Source organism: Hippocampus comes, unplaced genomic scaffold (assembly GCF_001891065.2).
Source record: "Hippocampus comes isolate QL1 unplaced genomic scaffold, H_comes_QL1_v1.1 scaffold22, whole genome shotgun sequence".
NCBI classification, from domain to species: Eukaryota; Metazoa; Chordata; class Actinopteri; order Syngnathiformes; family Syngnathidae; genus Hippocampus; species Hippocampus comes.
In genome coordinates this window covers 6,147,363-6,160,144 of record NW_017806175.1, presented here as the reverse complement: position 1 = coordinate 6,160,144, position 12,782 = coordinate 6,147,363, and the positions used below count along the sequence as shown (strand labels likewise).

Below are 12,782 nucleotides of genomic sequence, written 5' to 3'. Positions count from 1 at the left end.
TCTTCTTATTTCCACATAATGCATTAAAAACTGTGAATTTCTTAACAATGTGGAACAATCTTCTGAAGTAAATTTCCTTCATCTTGTAAGATGACGTTCAAATCGGGGCAAGTGATTAATATCAGCAATTTTAATGTACAGGAGGAACTACAAACGCAAAAACCTCCCGGTGAAAAACAAAAGCTCAAATGCTTCTCTTATGTGTGTTCAGTGACAAACAAATACACGACACAGTGAAAGGTTTTGGACGTGGCAGGCATCGGTCAGCGGGCATGCAGGGCGTCGTCTGTGGACGACGGCCAACAGAGTTATGCAAGTGGCACGCCCACTGCTGCCCCTCGTGGCGCCAGGCAGCCACACACACACACACACACACACATACACACACACACACACACACAAACAGACACAGAGACAAGCATGCACACGCACACACACACGCGCGCACATGCACGCCAGCGTCCAATGGCAGATTTAGTGGCGAGGATGACACAGCGCATCCACGCGGGCTGACTTTCCCTCACTGTATATTCTCCTCATCGGCCTCGTGTTGTGAACAAAGCTCTGCAGCAGGCCCCATTGTACACATGATGGCCCGTTGAATGGGCCATTGATTGGCCACAACTGGGGGGGGGGGTTCAAATACTGCGCACAAGTGCAGTATGGAACTTGGCAGCGGGTGTCTGCCTATTTCACACTGCCGCACTGACCTGGTCAAACTGTGCATCCTCCCCTCTCTGGAGGGACCGGGAAAGAGGTTTCTCCTGCGGGAGGAAAAGATTCAAATGTCAAGAGAGTGATACAATAGGATAGGCATCGTGTGGCTACAGTCCAAACTTTTTACAATTTTTGACCACAATTTTTATGCACCTACGGATTATTTTGCATGAACGGATTAATTTGCTAGCACTTTCCTCGGCTTTATTGCAACGCTTCCGAAAGAATGAGTTTACACTAACAGGTAATTTGCAGAGAGTCTCGTTATGCCTTTGTCATTCATCAAAAAAATGAGTTATTTTTAACGTACTATAAAACAGTTGTTAACAAATTGTGCAGCGAAGGACAACCAGTGCAGTGTGTCAAGCATTTATCCGCACACATAAAGCTAACGAGTTGCCAATGACGTTTCCAGCCCATGACTCGGGTGTTTACGAGGTCGTTAAAAGGCCACTAACCAGTGGTTCGGCCATCACCATCTCGATCTTCTTCTCGGCCAGCACGGCGAACTCGGCGAACAGGCTCTTGATGACAAACTCCCCCGGCTTGAGCTCGGGGTCGATGGTGATGATGGACATGGCCGCGAGGTTGTGTTTTTCCCACAGGAGGGGAGTCGCCGAGGCGGGGGCGCGCCTTCTACTCACGCTGTTGCTGCTGACCGGCGCGGAAGCTGCGGGGGGCGAAAGGCACAGGTCAGGGCTCAGGGAAAGACAGAGCATACAAAAGTAAAAATAGTGAGAAAAAAAAAATAAGGAAATAGTAGACCGAGACATTTTTGGCAAGAGGCTATTGGTAAAATTGAAACTGAAAAATGAATACATGGTTTTACTTGAGTGTGATCCAGATCCATTTTTTTCATAATTTTTGCCAGTTTTTCTTATATTTTTAAAAATGTATTATTATTATTATTCAATTTTTGCCATCGTTTTTGGTGTCAGAGTTTTGTCAGTTTTTTTGTCTGACGTGGAGGTTTTTGTCATATTATCATATAGGTTTTGTCCGATTTTGGTCAAATTATGTCAGACTTGTTTGTTTGGGTTTTTTTGCCTGATAAGGGGTCAGGTGTAAGGACTGAACACAGGAGTGCATTTTGCATGTAGCCCACATCATTTGCCTGGATTGTGCGTCACCAAATAGTTTTGAGCATTTGGTAAATGGGCTTTCACTTACATAGCATTTTTCTACCTTGGGTACTCAAAGCGCTTTCCACGATTACCTCATTCACCTACTGATGGCGCAGCATCAGGAGCAACAAGGGGTTCCATATCTTGCCCGGGGATCGAGCCACCAACCTCTGGGTTGGGAAACGACCGCCCCCAATCATCTGGGGGGGGTTTTTAAGGTTAAATCTATCAGGTCTCTGGTTGCAAAAAACGTTTATTATTTCGCTAAACTTTGAGGTCACCAACCAATGAAATGAATTCACATGTGATGAAGGGAGCCCACGCATGCTACACGACCCGAGAGAGAACAGCAATGGCGCCCATTTACTTTTCAATAATAGTCTCGAGGAAAACGGCACTAACCCCCCATGAAACGCATTGTCACGCAGCCAGCTCACGGTCATAACTTTGAATGGTGTGTGTGAGAATGATGTGAGGGCTGTGGCACAACTTGCAGTCTGCGCCCGCAATGGCTGTGACTGTGGCCAAGTGAGCTGCCAGCGGCAACAACAAGTGCGCCTTTACCTCATCTTCTCTTCATGGGAAGAGTCTGCTTCCTTGTCAAAGAAACACTGTAAAGGTGGAAATATTCCTATAATAAGACTATGAAGCATGACATTGTTCTTTTTTCTGCCCTGTGTTTTTAATCAGCATTTTTTGCAGGGTGCTTGGGGGCTATTTTGTGAGTTTTTTGTTGTTTGTTTTGTTTTGGTTTTTTTTACCTGTAAACCTATTTTGCCATTTTCGTCATTAAGTATTCTCCTAAGTTTCAATCAAATTGTGTTTTTACTTTTTGCCAGATTTTTGTCAAGGCTCCGTCAGACTTTTGAAAATGTTTTCATTGTCTTTTAATTTTGTCAGTTTATTTTTTGCTGCATTTTGTCACGTTTTTTTCTGGTCATATTTTGGTAATATTTTGTCCAAAAGTAAAAGACAAAATTTTTTCCTATTTATCTGTTTTTTTTGTCAGGTTTTGCTAGTTACCAGATTTTTGCCCATGTTCTTTACAAATGTTTTTGACATGTGGTGTTATGACTTTTGTTCCATTTGTGTCGCGTTTATTGCCTGATTTTTTTCTATTTAATCCAGCTGTTGTGAAAGTGCTATATAAATAAAGATGTATTGTATTGTCAGTTATTGTATTTTTTTGTGTGTTATCTTTCAGATGTTTGTCAGATTGTTTTATCCCATTCAGCTGTGTTTTTTTCCAGTAAATATTTTGTGTCAATAAAGTATTCCATTTGATTAGCATGGACAGCCGCTATTTATGCCAAAGGACCAGACAAATTGTCCAGTGACCACAAATAAATAAAAATTTCAAACGACTCTGACTAAGAGAGTCATGCGTCGAGAAACTCCAAAATGTAACCAAATGGTGACATCATACTCTGGCTTGCTTAGAAAGACGTTTTGGGAAATAAACAGCTGACAAAAGTACATTTTCCATAATATGTGGCCGCTAAATAATTTTCTTGGGAGTTTTCTTGGTATGTTAAGTACATTGTGGCACACTGTAGCGTGCCTTAGTGTGTGGCAGTCATGATGTCCTGTTGCACAGAGAGCCTTTCAAGCCATGCTGGTCTTTGTTTACTGTACTACGATGATGTCATGCAGTCGGCCTCTGCCCTAATAACCAATCAACGCTGTGGGCATCCTCATCTCCCGCCTCAAGGCAAGCTGGACAGTCACACGCAAATGCGCCAATGCTCACTTGTCAACAACAACAACAAAGAAGAATAGCAACAAAAGCGTGGAGCTACCCCACTCCCCTCACAAGTTGTTCTGTTGGTGGCATGCCAGTCATTCGTGGCATTCCAAACTTCCATTCTTTTCCAAGGATGACCTCCAATGGACTGGGAAACCGTGATGCCATTTTGTAGGCATGTTTTGAGCAAATTCTCAGGTCTTAAAACAATTTCAGGATCTATACAGTGATCTGGAACGGCATTCAAAACTTTAAGGGGTAAAAAAAAAAAAAAAAAATTCTGGGTATTCCATGAGGGTAATGAACTATTTTTACTGTTAACAGATCATATTTTTATATTAACACCAGTATGCAAAAAGGTACCCAAACTATTTACATCTAACTAGAAAAAAATTGTTGTTGAACTTTCCTAAAAAGAAGACAAATTCCCTATTCTGCACTCCTCTAAAGAGACAAACTACCGATGCGGCACTTTTCTAAAAAGACAAACTATTGAATATCACTTTTTCCTGAAAAAAAGACAAACTATTTATGTTGCACTTTCCATTAAAGACGACAAATTATGAAAACAACAAAAATACAAACTACAGTACTGCAGTCGCACTTCCCTAAACAGATAAACTGTTGATGTGTGACTTTCGTTGAAACAAAATACTGATGTTGCATTTTCCTAAAATGAAAAACTATTGGTTTCCTAAAAAGAAGAAAATAAGTTAAACCAATTTTGGATTCTTTTATCTCAATAAATAATTGAGATTTTAATTTATTGTGACGAATAACAAAACATTGGTGAAATTAATTTCCATTTAACAATTTGTATGAGATAATTAGAATAACATTAATTACACAAATATTATATTAAAATTATAATACAAGAAAACGAATTGAATAAATAAGCTTTTATTTTAAAGATTAGGTTAACTTTTTTTTTTTTTTTTTACCTTATCTGCAAATGACCTTGCCCACCAGTATGATGCAAATTGAAATTTAAGACACTTTTAGCCCAACAACTAGATTGACTATTCATAAACTGTTGTCGGAGTGTCCCAAATATACAAGCAAGTTGCATGAAAACACTTTTTTTTAACACACCTTGTTGCTTGAGGCAAACTACGTCCACAAGCCCTGCTTTTCACTGAGGAAACGATTACACAACTATAGTGACTCCACCTTGTCACAGTTAAAATTGAAAAAAATAATAAAATGAAAAAAACCCTCCCAGCGGCCTGCTCACTTCCACTGTCAGGACAACCAGCAACAACAGCGCAATCACACATACGGCTGGAATGCAGAGCTGAGAGTCAACCACCCCCCGCCCCCCTTTTTTAAACCAGACAAAAGACCTGCTGCTGATGTTTATGTGGCACGGCAGTGCCAAATGTGTTTGTGTGTCCCAACATGCTCTGGCTGTGACAAGTTACAACTAAAACAGATAATCCAGGACATTTTTTTTTCCTGGTTGTTGATTGATGAGCTACTTGCAAACACACTAATAACAGCAGTTCGGCATGAAAAAAAGACAGTATAATTAATAAAGTATTTTAACTAGTGGTAAATTACCAAAAAGAACCCAAAACATTTTAGGTCGGGAATGGATATCAGAGAGAGTATAAAAAGGAAGGTGCTGGGTTTGGCTTTTTGATTTGATGATGCCCTAGTTTGTTTTGAGAGGCCCAACGAGGAACTGGCAAGCAGAGTAGGGGGACATGGTGGGGGCAATGTGAAAGAGGGGCGAGTGGAGAATGGCCTGCTTGTTGCACTATTGATCGCAGTGCAGTTTTGTTTGGGAGTCATACAGGTATGAACGACTACGGCAACAATCCTTCACTTGCGAATATCGGTGCGGCACAGACTGTAACGTAGCGTGGTGCAACCGAGAGCCGTATTCAAGCAACCTCTCTGCAGGATATTGAGATTGAGCCAAAGTAATAATAAATGTTGTGTTTTTAAAGCATCAGAATTCACACCGCTGCACATGCCAGCTTTACGAAAAAGAAGACAAATCATGTTGCACTTCTCAAAAATGTGATAACCAGTTACAAATTCTTGAAGACAAACATTGATGCTACACAGTACAATAATGACGGCGTACTACAGACGTTGCATTTTCCTAAAAATATGACAAACTACACGACTGAAATTGCACTTTCCAAAAAAGAAGAAGGATGGTTGACGTTGCACTGAAAGAAATTATGTAAACCCTTTTCTTTCATTCGTTTGAGGTTACAGCAAACAATATATATTTGAATGGATTACAATTGTCTTGAATTTATAGAATTTAGCCTGCGATTGGCTAGCGACCAGGATTAGCTTGACCCCAGCTCTCGTATTCATTCGGCTTGGATGGACTCCGGCACTCCCAACCTCAGTCGCAACCATAAGAAAACGGACAAATGGAGAATTTTAGCTTCATTTAAAATGTCATTAAAAGGAGAAATCATGTCAAACATTTTGTTCACAATAAAATATTTTCTGCGGCCCCCAGTCGTCATTCTGGTTAATATTGCGTTTGTTGAACAGGAATTGAGCAGCAAAATCCGCTCGCTTTTATCCATCTGAGGGGCGGCCATTTTGTCACTGGCTGTCGACTGAAAATGACATCACAGCGCAAAGGGCTTGGCTTGCGAACCTCACAGGATCAAACGCAGAAAACAGGTGAGCCGTGACTAGTCTTTACCTGAGCCGTTGGGTACTGTGATGTCATTTTCAGTCGACAACAAGAGGCAAAATGTCTGCGCTCTGATATGGAGAAAAGTCGGTGGATTTTGCTGCTTAATTCATATTACAAAAATGCAATATTAATCAGAATGGTGTGTTTCGACAAGTGGAGCCACATCGAACATATTGCCAAGGAAATGTTTAACTTGACTTCCCCTTTAAATGTCGTTCCCGTTTAGACAAAAGACCAACAGTTTCTTGTTTTGCATTTTGTTCCCTCACTGAACCAAATGTGACTCAAACGTGACCTTAAAACCAAGGTGAGCACCCAGCAACACATGAATGGCTGCGTGTTGAGTTATTTCAAGGAGACAGGACATTTACACCGTGACACGAGCTGCACATTGACTACTTTACGTGTCATTTCTTCATTGTCGTCCCATGAAACAATGTAATAAAATGTTGACAAGAATGTGAGCGGTGCGCTCACTTTTGCGAGTTTCAAATGTCATCCTGTGATCCGTCGAATCGGGTTGCAACTTTAGGCCTGGGCTTTCTCATGGCCGACCGTTGGTTCCACACATGGAGCAGGGTAAATCTATACCATACTGTAGGCGCGTGTTAATTACACTTGTGTGACACTGAGCTCTGCAGTAATGGCACAAAAATGATGAGTCATCAGTGTGCTTAAAGCTCCATTGAAAGGTCATTATTGTGCTGTACTGTATATGGATGGCTCCAGGGACATTAATGCTCAATGCTGCATGATCGCACGTATGGACTGATTCATACGATCAACGTCTCGTAACAAAGATGATGACAATGAGCCTACTTGGCGCTATGGTCCCCGATTCAGGAGTGCAGAGCAAAAAATATTCATCTTTGACACTCAACGGCTCAGATTTGTGGCTGAGATTGCATGCTTACAGCAAATCTCTGGAGCAATAAGCGCGCGAGTGTCTCCATTTGTACATAACCCACGGGCCGGATTGCGGAGCGAGTGCTTTTTGGATTTCTTGGGAAGCTAATAACGGGACAGAGGCGGAAGACGGATCGATAGTCGGGAAACATTAGCTGCCCCGGAGGGGATGGAGAGCAGGGTTATAAAAGCAGGCGTGGGGTTGGGGGTAGGGGTGGGGCGAAATGAAGGGACTAAGATTTGCGTTGAGTGCTCCCAAATGAAGCCGACTAAGTAGATTTGGGTGGTAAAACAGATAGTAATTCGAAGAAAACCGATAACTAGCACGCACCTAACTGAACCATTGTACGCACAAACTGACAGTCGGGGAGAATTTTCTCTCCCTTACGATCAATGTCACCAAATCCCAGATTCTGAGATGTCTCTCAAAGATGATCCCGAGCGATTTATTATCTTGTGGTGTTTGGTTTGTTGAAAGTGGTTTTTGTTTTAGCTGCCATGATCTACTCGGAAAACACCCACACCGACAATCGAGTCAAATTTGAGCATTTTCCCTCTTCCGCTCCAAACCAGCAAAGACCAGGTTCTTGGATATCTCAAAGGTGATCCCGAGGTTAAAAAGTGGTTACGGTTGATGTTGACTTTTGTAAATATTAAACCAGTTACATATTCAGGATAACAACTCCTTCCGTGTGCGGTCTACACAAGGAGGGCTGATCAAGAGACTCCACGGTCATGGTATCATTCAGCGCGACGGCTATTAAAGAAGGTCGCTGTAGCCGGGACACAAATAGATTTGCAAATGATTGCACTGAGTGTTTGTATAACATTTCTCACAAGTCATTGACCACAGTAAAAATACCACGAGTGACGCTTCCACAAAATAATCAACAGAGAAGCAACAGTTCGCCCCGCTTGTTCTCTTCCTATTCTTTCTTGTTCTTGGATTTCCCTTCAGTCTGGCTGCCCCGTTGAGCTGTTCGGCCATTAGCAAGTCACTCTTGCGACAACATACTACCACAATTGACTTTATTTTTTTATTTAAACTGAAAGTAAGTACAAAAAGTTGCACGGGAGGGAACAATACGGCTCATGCGTCAGGTTTGCAATGTGACATATTTAAATGACTTAGCTTCGAATACAAGTCTGAATGTTCATTATTTTGTGACACGTAAACTTGTGGCCCACTGGTTGCATTTGACGAGATATTGGATTTGACTGTAGTTATACTCAAGTAACTCAACTCAGACTCCGGTGAGAAAAAAAAATGTAACCCGGATATCCCTATTCAAGATAACTTTTGGGAGACAGCCAAGTATACGGCCTTTGTCGACTTGGAACGCAAGGGAGGGAAAATGCTCAAATTTGGCACGATTGTCAGTGTTTGTGCAAAACGGTAGGAGAGAAGCCAGCTTGCTACGCATCAGTAGCGAGGTTTTGCTGGAGGAAGTGAGTCTCAAAGATGGGGTTGAACGCAGCCACCTGCACTACGTGAGCCCGACTTGGTCTAGACTGTAGACAATCAGTCATCCTGACACACCATTAGAAATCCTTACACAGGTTCGAGATTTGGGGAGGAATCGGGTCGGGAGGGGGTTCAATGACGCGCAGATAAGATTGCGGTATGTAAACACCAGGTACTCACAGCTGCTGCTCCACGACTTGAGCAGAGATTTGATGCTGATCTCGAAGAAGACCGAATCCTGCAGGCTCAGCATGGCGGCGGAGACTCAAAAGTTTGGCATGGTCCAGCAAGGCACAATTTTCACACGGTTGCGCTCAATTTGACCGCTCCTCTCGAAAGCCATTCGTTAAGTAAACAGAAGTGGCGCTACCCTCCGCAGGTACCAGCCAAAAGTGGCATCCTGAGATGAGTGGTACTAGACCCTGTAGAGAGGTGTCACCAGGTTGTTAGCTCCCAAGTTTCGGGGCTAGTGAAGCAATCCGCTCGAGTGCCAATCCACCGACCCCTTCATGCAGGACATGGAATAATAATCCAGAAAGTGGTTTAAACTTGCCGTCTTGAAAAAAGGAGGTAAAAAGCAACAAAAATAGTGCAAGGGTAAAATATATATTGACAACGCACTGCGATATTTCCTCTCCGCTGCTCTTCCTGTGTGTGAATGTGCCAGGACTAGCCTGCTAGTACAGCCCCCCCCTTCTCAGCTCCCCCTCGAAGCGCTCTCCCTCCCCATTCGCTCACAGGCGGCCTCCTCCCCTTCCCGAGCATCGTTCTTTCACACAGACCAAGAGAGAGAGAGAGAGAGAGAGAGAGAGAGAGAGAGAGCGAGAGAGAGAGAGAGAGAGAGAGAGAGAGCGACAGAGAGAGCTTGTTTCGACAGCAAACAGAAGGAGGCGGGAGACCAGAGAGACAGAAAGAGAAAGAGTGGGTGGGCTCCGTGACGGTGATGTCATCAAAATGCTGCCGGTGTCAGAGCGGCTACTGTGCGGAACGCTGTGTTAATAAACCCACCCTGGCTGCTGGCCTATGAAAAGCCACTTCCTGTCAAACACCACGTCAATAACTGATGCGTCATCGCTGACTGTTACGGGAGGGGAAGGAACAAAGGGAGGGTCGCACGATCACAACACAACCAGCAGGGATACGCCTTTGGAAAATAAATATATAAGACAATATGACGCCGCTATTCCAAAACAATCTAATAGGAGACATACCATACATTTTTGTTCACCGTTTCAAACAATTTCCAGGTGTCCAAATATAACAAGAACGGGGACTAACAAAATGTTTTGAGGGGGCGGTTCTGTCTCATGCAAATGAGCCCACTGTTCACCATACCCACTTTAAATGTCAGCCTTTGATACCACAATAACTGGCTTGGTCCAATTTAAAGCAAGCGTGAACTAACACGAACTCAGAGATGTTTTGTCTCATTATTTTTTTTTAATCCATTTTTGTCTTTTTTTTTTCCAACTTATTTGGCTCAGTATTCTTGTCTTTTGTGTTGGCTTTCTCAATTGTTGTCTTACTGAGTTCTTTTTGCCAAATTATTTTTAGATTTTTTTTTTTTTTTACTGATTTCATGCACAATGGCAATGAAATTTTTTTTTTTTTTTTTTTTTTTTTAAATACACAAGTCTGAATGTCCACAGTTCTTGTCTGACCTATGCTCCTTCTAACCTATGCTAGTGCTGTAGTAAAGTCAGAAGCACTCTACTGGTCAAAAAAAAAACCCTTGTAAGACATACAATTAAAAGAATCAAATGGAATGCATAATATGTCTTCCATTAGATTGTTCTGAGTGCGTTTACTGTTCAGACACAACACTATTAACAAGGAAGAGTCTCTCTCACTCACACACACGCACGCACACACACACACACACACACACACACACACACGCGGCACAAAGCCTACGCACTCTGACGTCGCACACAGGCCTGAGTGGTCATTTCCTTTCCCTTGTAATTTGACTGCGGGAATCAATAACAGCTTCTTAGTCAGACTAGTATTGGGGGGAAAAAGGAGACTTCATTACGTACAGCGGCATTCAAATGCGAGCCAATAAAACAAGTTTTCGACAATGCTCGGTTTGGATCGACACTGAACCACAATGCGTTGATTGCGGTTGTGTAATTCACAAATTATAGCTCATTGTTCTTGCGCCACTAGCACAGATTTTTATTTTGTTAAGCGTTTTAACAATACAGTGGCGCCTTAAGATAGGAGTGACCCGACAACAGTGCAAAGATAAATGCACTGTATGGTGGGAATGTCAAATAAAATTGTAAATATTCTTAAAAAAAAGCTTTCAAATTGTTTGTTGCCACTCTCAGTTTAGGTTTACTGTAAAACTAAACATGGAAAAAAGGAATTGCACATTGCATAGTTTGCTCGCTTATGGCTAATGCGAACAATGATTAGCCTCTATGTGTCGGTTCAATACTCTTGAAGCAACAGATATTTGAACACAAAGGATGGAGCAACACAGAGTAGACAGACAGCTGTATTATTTATGCTCTGCAAAGAACACCTACATGAATCCTACTCAAGTTCGAAGCAGGAGAACCTGCTGAATGGCGACTGTATCATGGCAAGCAAGTCAAGCATGATTTGGCCTTTAAACTCCCCCCAGGTGGCAAAGGAGCAGGGACCAGAATACACAGCGCCATGTGTATTGACTTGAATGAGAGTGTGACAATTGCTAATTTATTCTTTAATTCTATTGAATTATTTCATGGGTGTGTGTATTTTTATGAATTACAATATAGAGACCTATTTTTCTCATTTATGGGTAAGCATTGCAAAAATCTGAAGCCTTTTTGAGGGGGTGGGGGTCTGAACTGTATTTTAGCATTTCCATTCATTTCAAAGGAGAAAGTTGATATAAGAAACAATTGTTTTGTGCGAAAAGTGTAGGCATGTCCCATATCTCAAGGCATGACTGTACTTGAATACTTAGGACAAAAACGTTCCACACAGGGCCACAACAGCAAGACCTCAACTCAACGCACATATGTTAATATGCAATTCTAATCAAACAGGGTTCATTCATCTGATATTCTAATCTCCAAGCAGATCCACGTGATATCAAGTCAGTTAAACAGTGGACTATGTTTGCTAACAAAATATCCAAGGAAATGAGAGGAGGGGAAGGGCCGCGACAGACAACAGGGCTTTGTCCCCCCCCTTGGTTTGGTTGATTTCTCATCTCTCACTCGCTCACTGCGTCTCATGCCTTCCACTACACAAGTTATGGAAAAACCAAGCCGAGCCGGGCGCAAACAATCGACACAAGCAGTCATTTTGTGGTGCCACCCCGATGCCTTTTCATGGACAAGTGCGAGATTCTCGACCGCAAATTACATAATGCGCTCACTTGCTCAATGTGGCCGTTTGTGGCAAATAGCGACAAATCTAATTTCGGATTGAAGAGCGAGGGCTAACAGCAGTTTGGCTTCCTATTAAACGCGTCAACAAAGATGTCATACGGGTTCTCTGCAGGACAGGAAATATGCATTTGCACAAAAACCATTCGTTTGAAGGGAAACAGTCAAATGATGTGGTTGAACGCACCCTAGCAGCGATTTCGGGTGCTTTTTAACCAGCATTTTGCCATTTGTCTCATGGAAGGCTACTTACTCTACTATCAAACTGAAAAGGATTACAGGAACAGATGACAGATAAGGTAGCTTTGCCAATTGGTGACATCTGTGACAGTTGTTAAATTACAACTGGGAATCCCTAGCAGCGATTTCGGGTGCTTTTTAACCAGCATTTTGCCATTTGTCTCATGTAAGGCTACTTACTCTACTATCGAACTGAAAAGGATTACAGGAACAGATGACAGATATGGTAGCTTTGCCAATTGGTGACAGTTGTTAAATTACAACTGGGAAGTTAAGATATCTGAGACATTGCAAGATGGCAAAATGTCAGGAAAAGCCTACTAGAACATCTGAACTGCATTTGGGCTTAATACGAGGCGCTATGAATGGTGAAACATATGCGGTGACTCCCGTTTGAATATGAATAAACAGTCATAAGGGGGTGTGAACAGTTATGCAACTACATTATCACAGTGTTTTCTAGCAGAGTTGTACTGGACAGATTAATGGAGGAAAAACGTATTTCTTGTTATATCACAAACTCTTGGCG

General features: G+C 42.3%; 1 protein-coding gene across 13 annotated transcripts in view; it reads right to left on the bottom strand.

Moving 5' to 3' along the window:
* The window catches only part of fryl (furry homolog, like), an 82,065-nt gene that overhangs the window by 53,422 nt on the left and 15,861 nt on the right, over positions 1 to 12,782 (bottom strand). For 10 of the 13 annotated variants that reach the window (XM_019896573.1, XM_019896570.1, XM_019896575.1 and 7 more), the window contains exons 3-4: positions 1,176 to 1,387; positions 711 to 764 (exon numbers count right to left, since the gene is read on the bottom strand). In XM_019896573.1, the coding sequence (XP_019752132.1) occupies positions 711 to 764; positions 1,176 to 1,295 (174 nt within the window). In that variant the 5' untranslated portion in view covers positions 1,296 to 1,387. Of the gene's footprint in view, positions 1 to 710; positions 765 to 1,175; positions 1,388 to 8,807; positions 9,305 to 12,782 lie in introns of those variants that run through there. The other 3 variants (XM_019896571.1, XM_019896572.1, XM_019896576.1) reach the window with 2 other exon arrangements.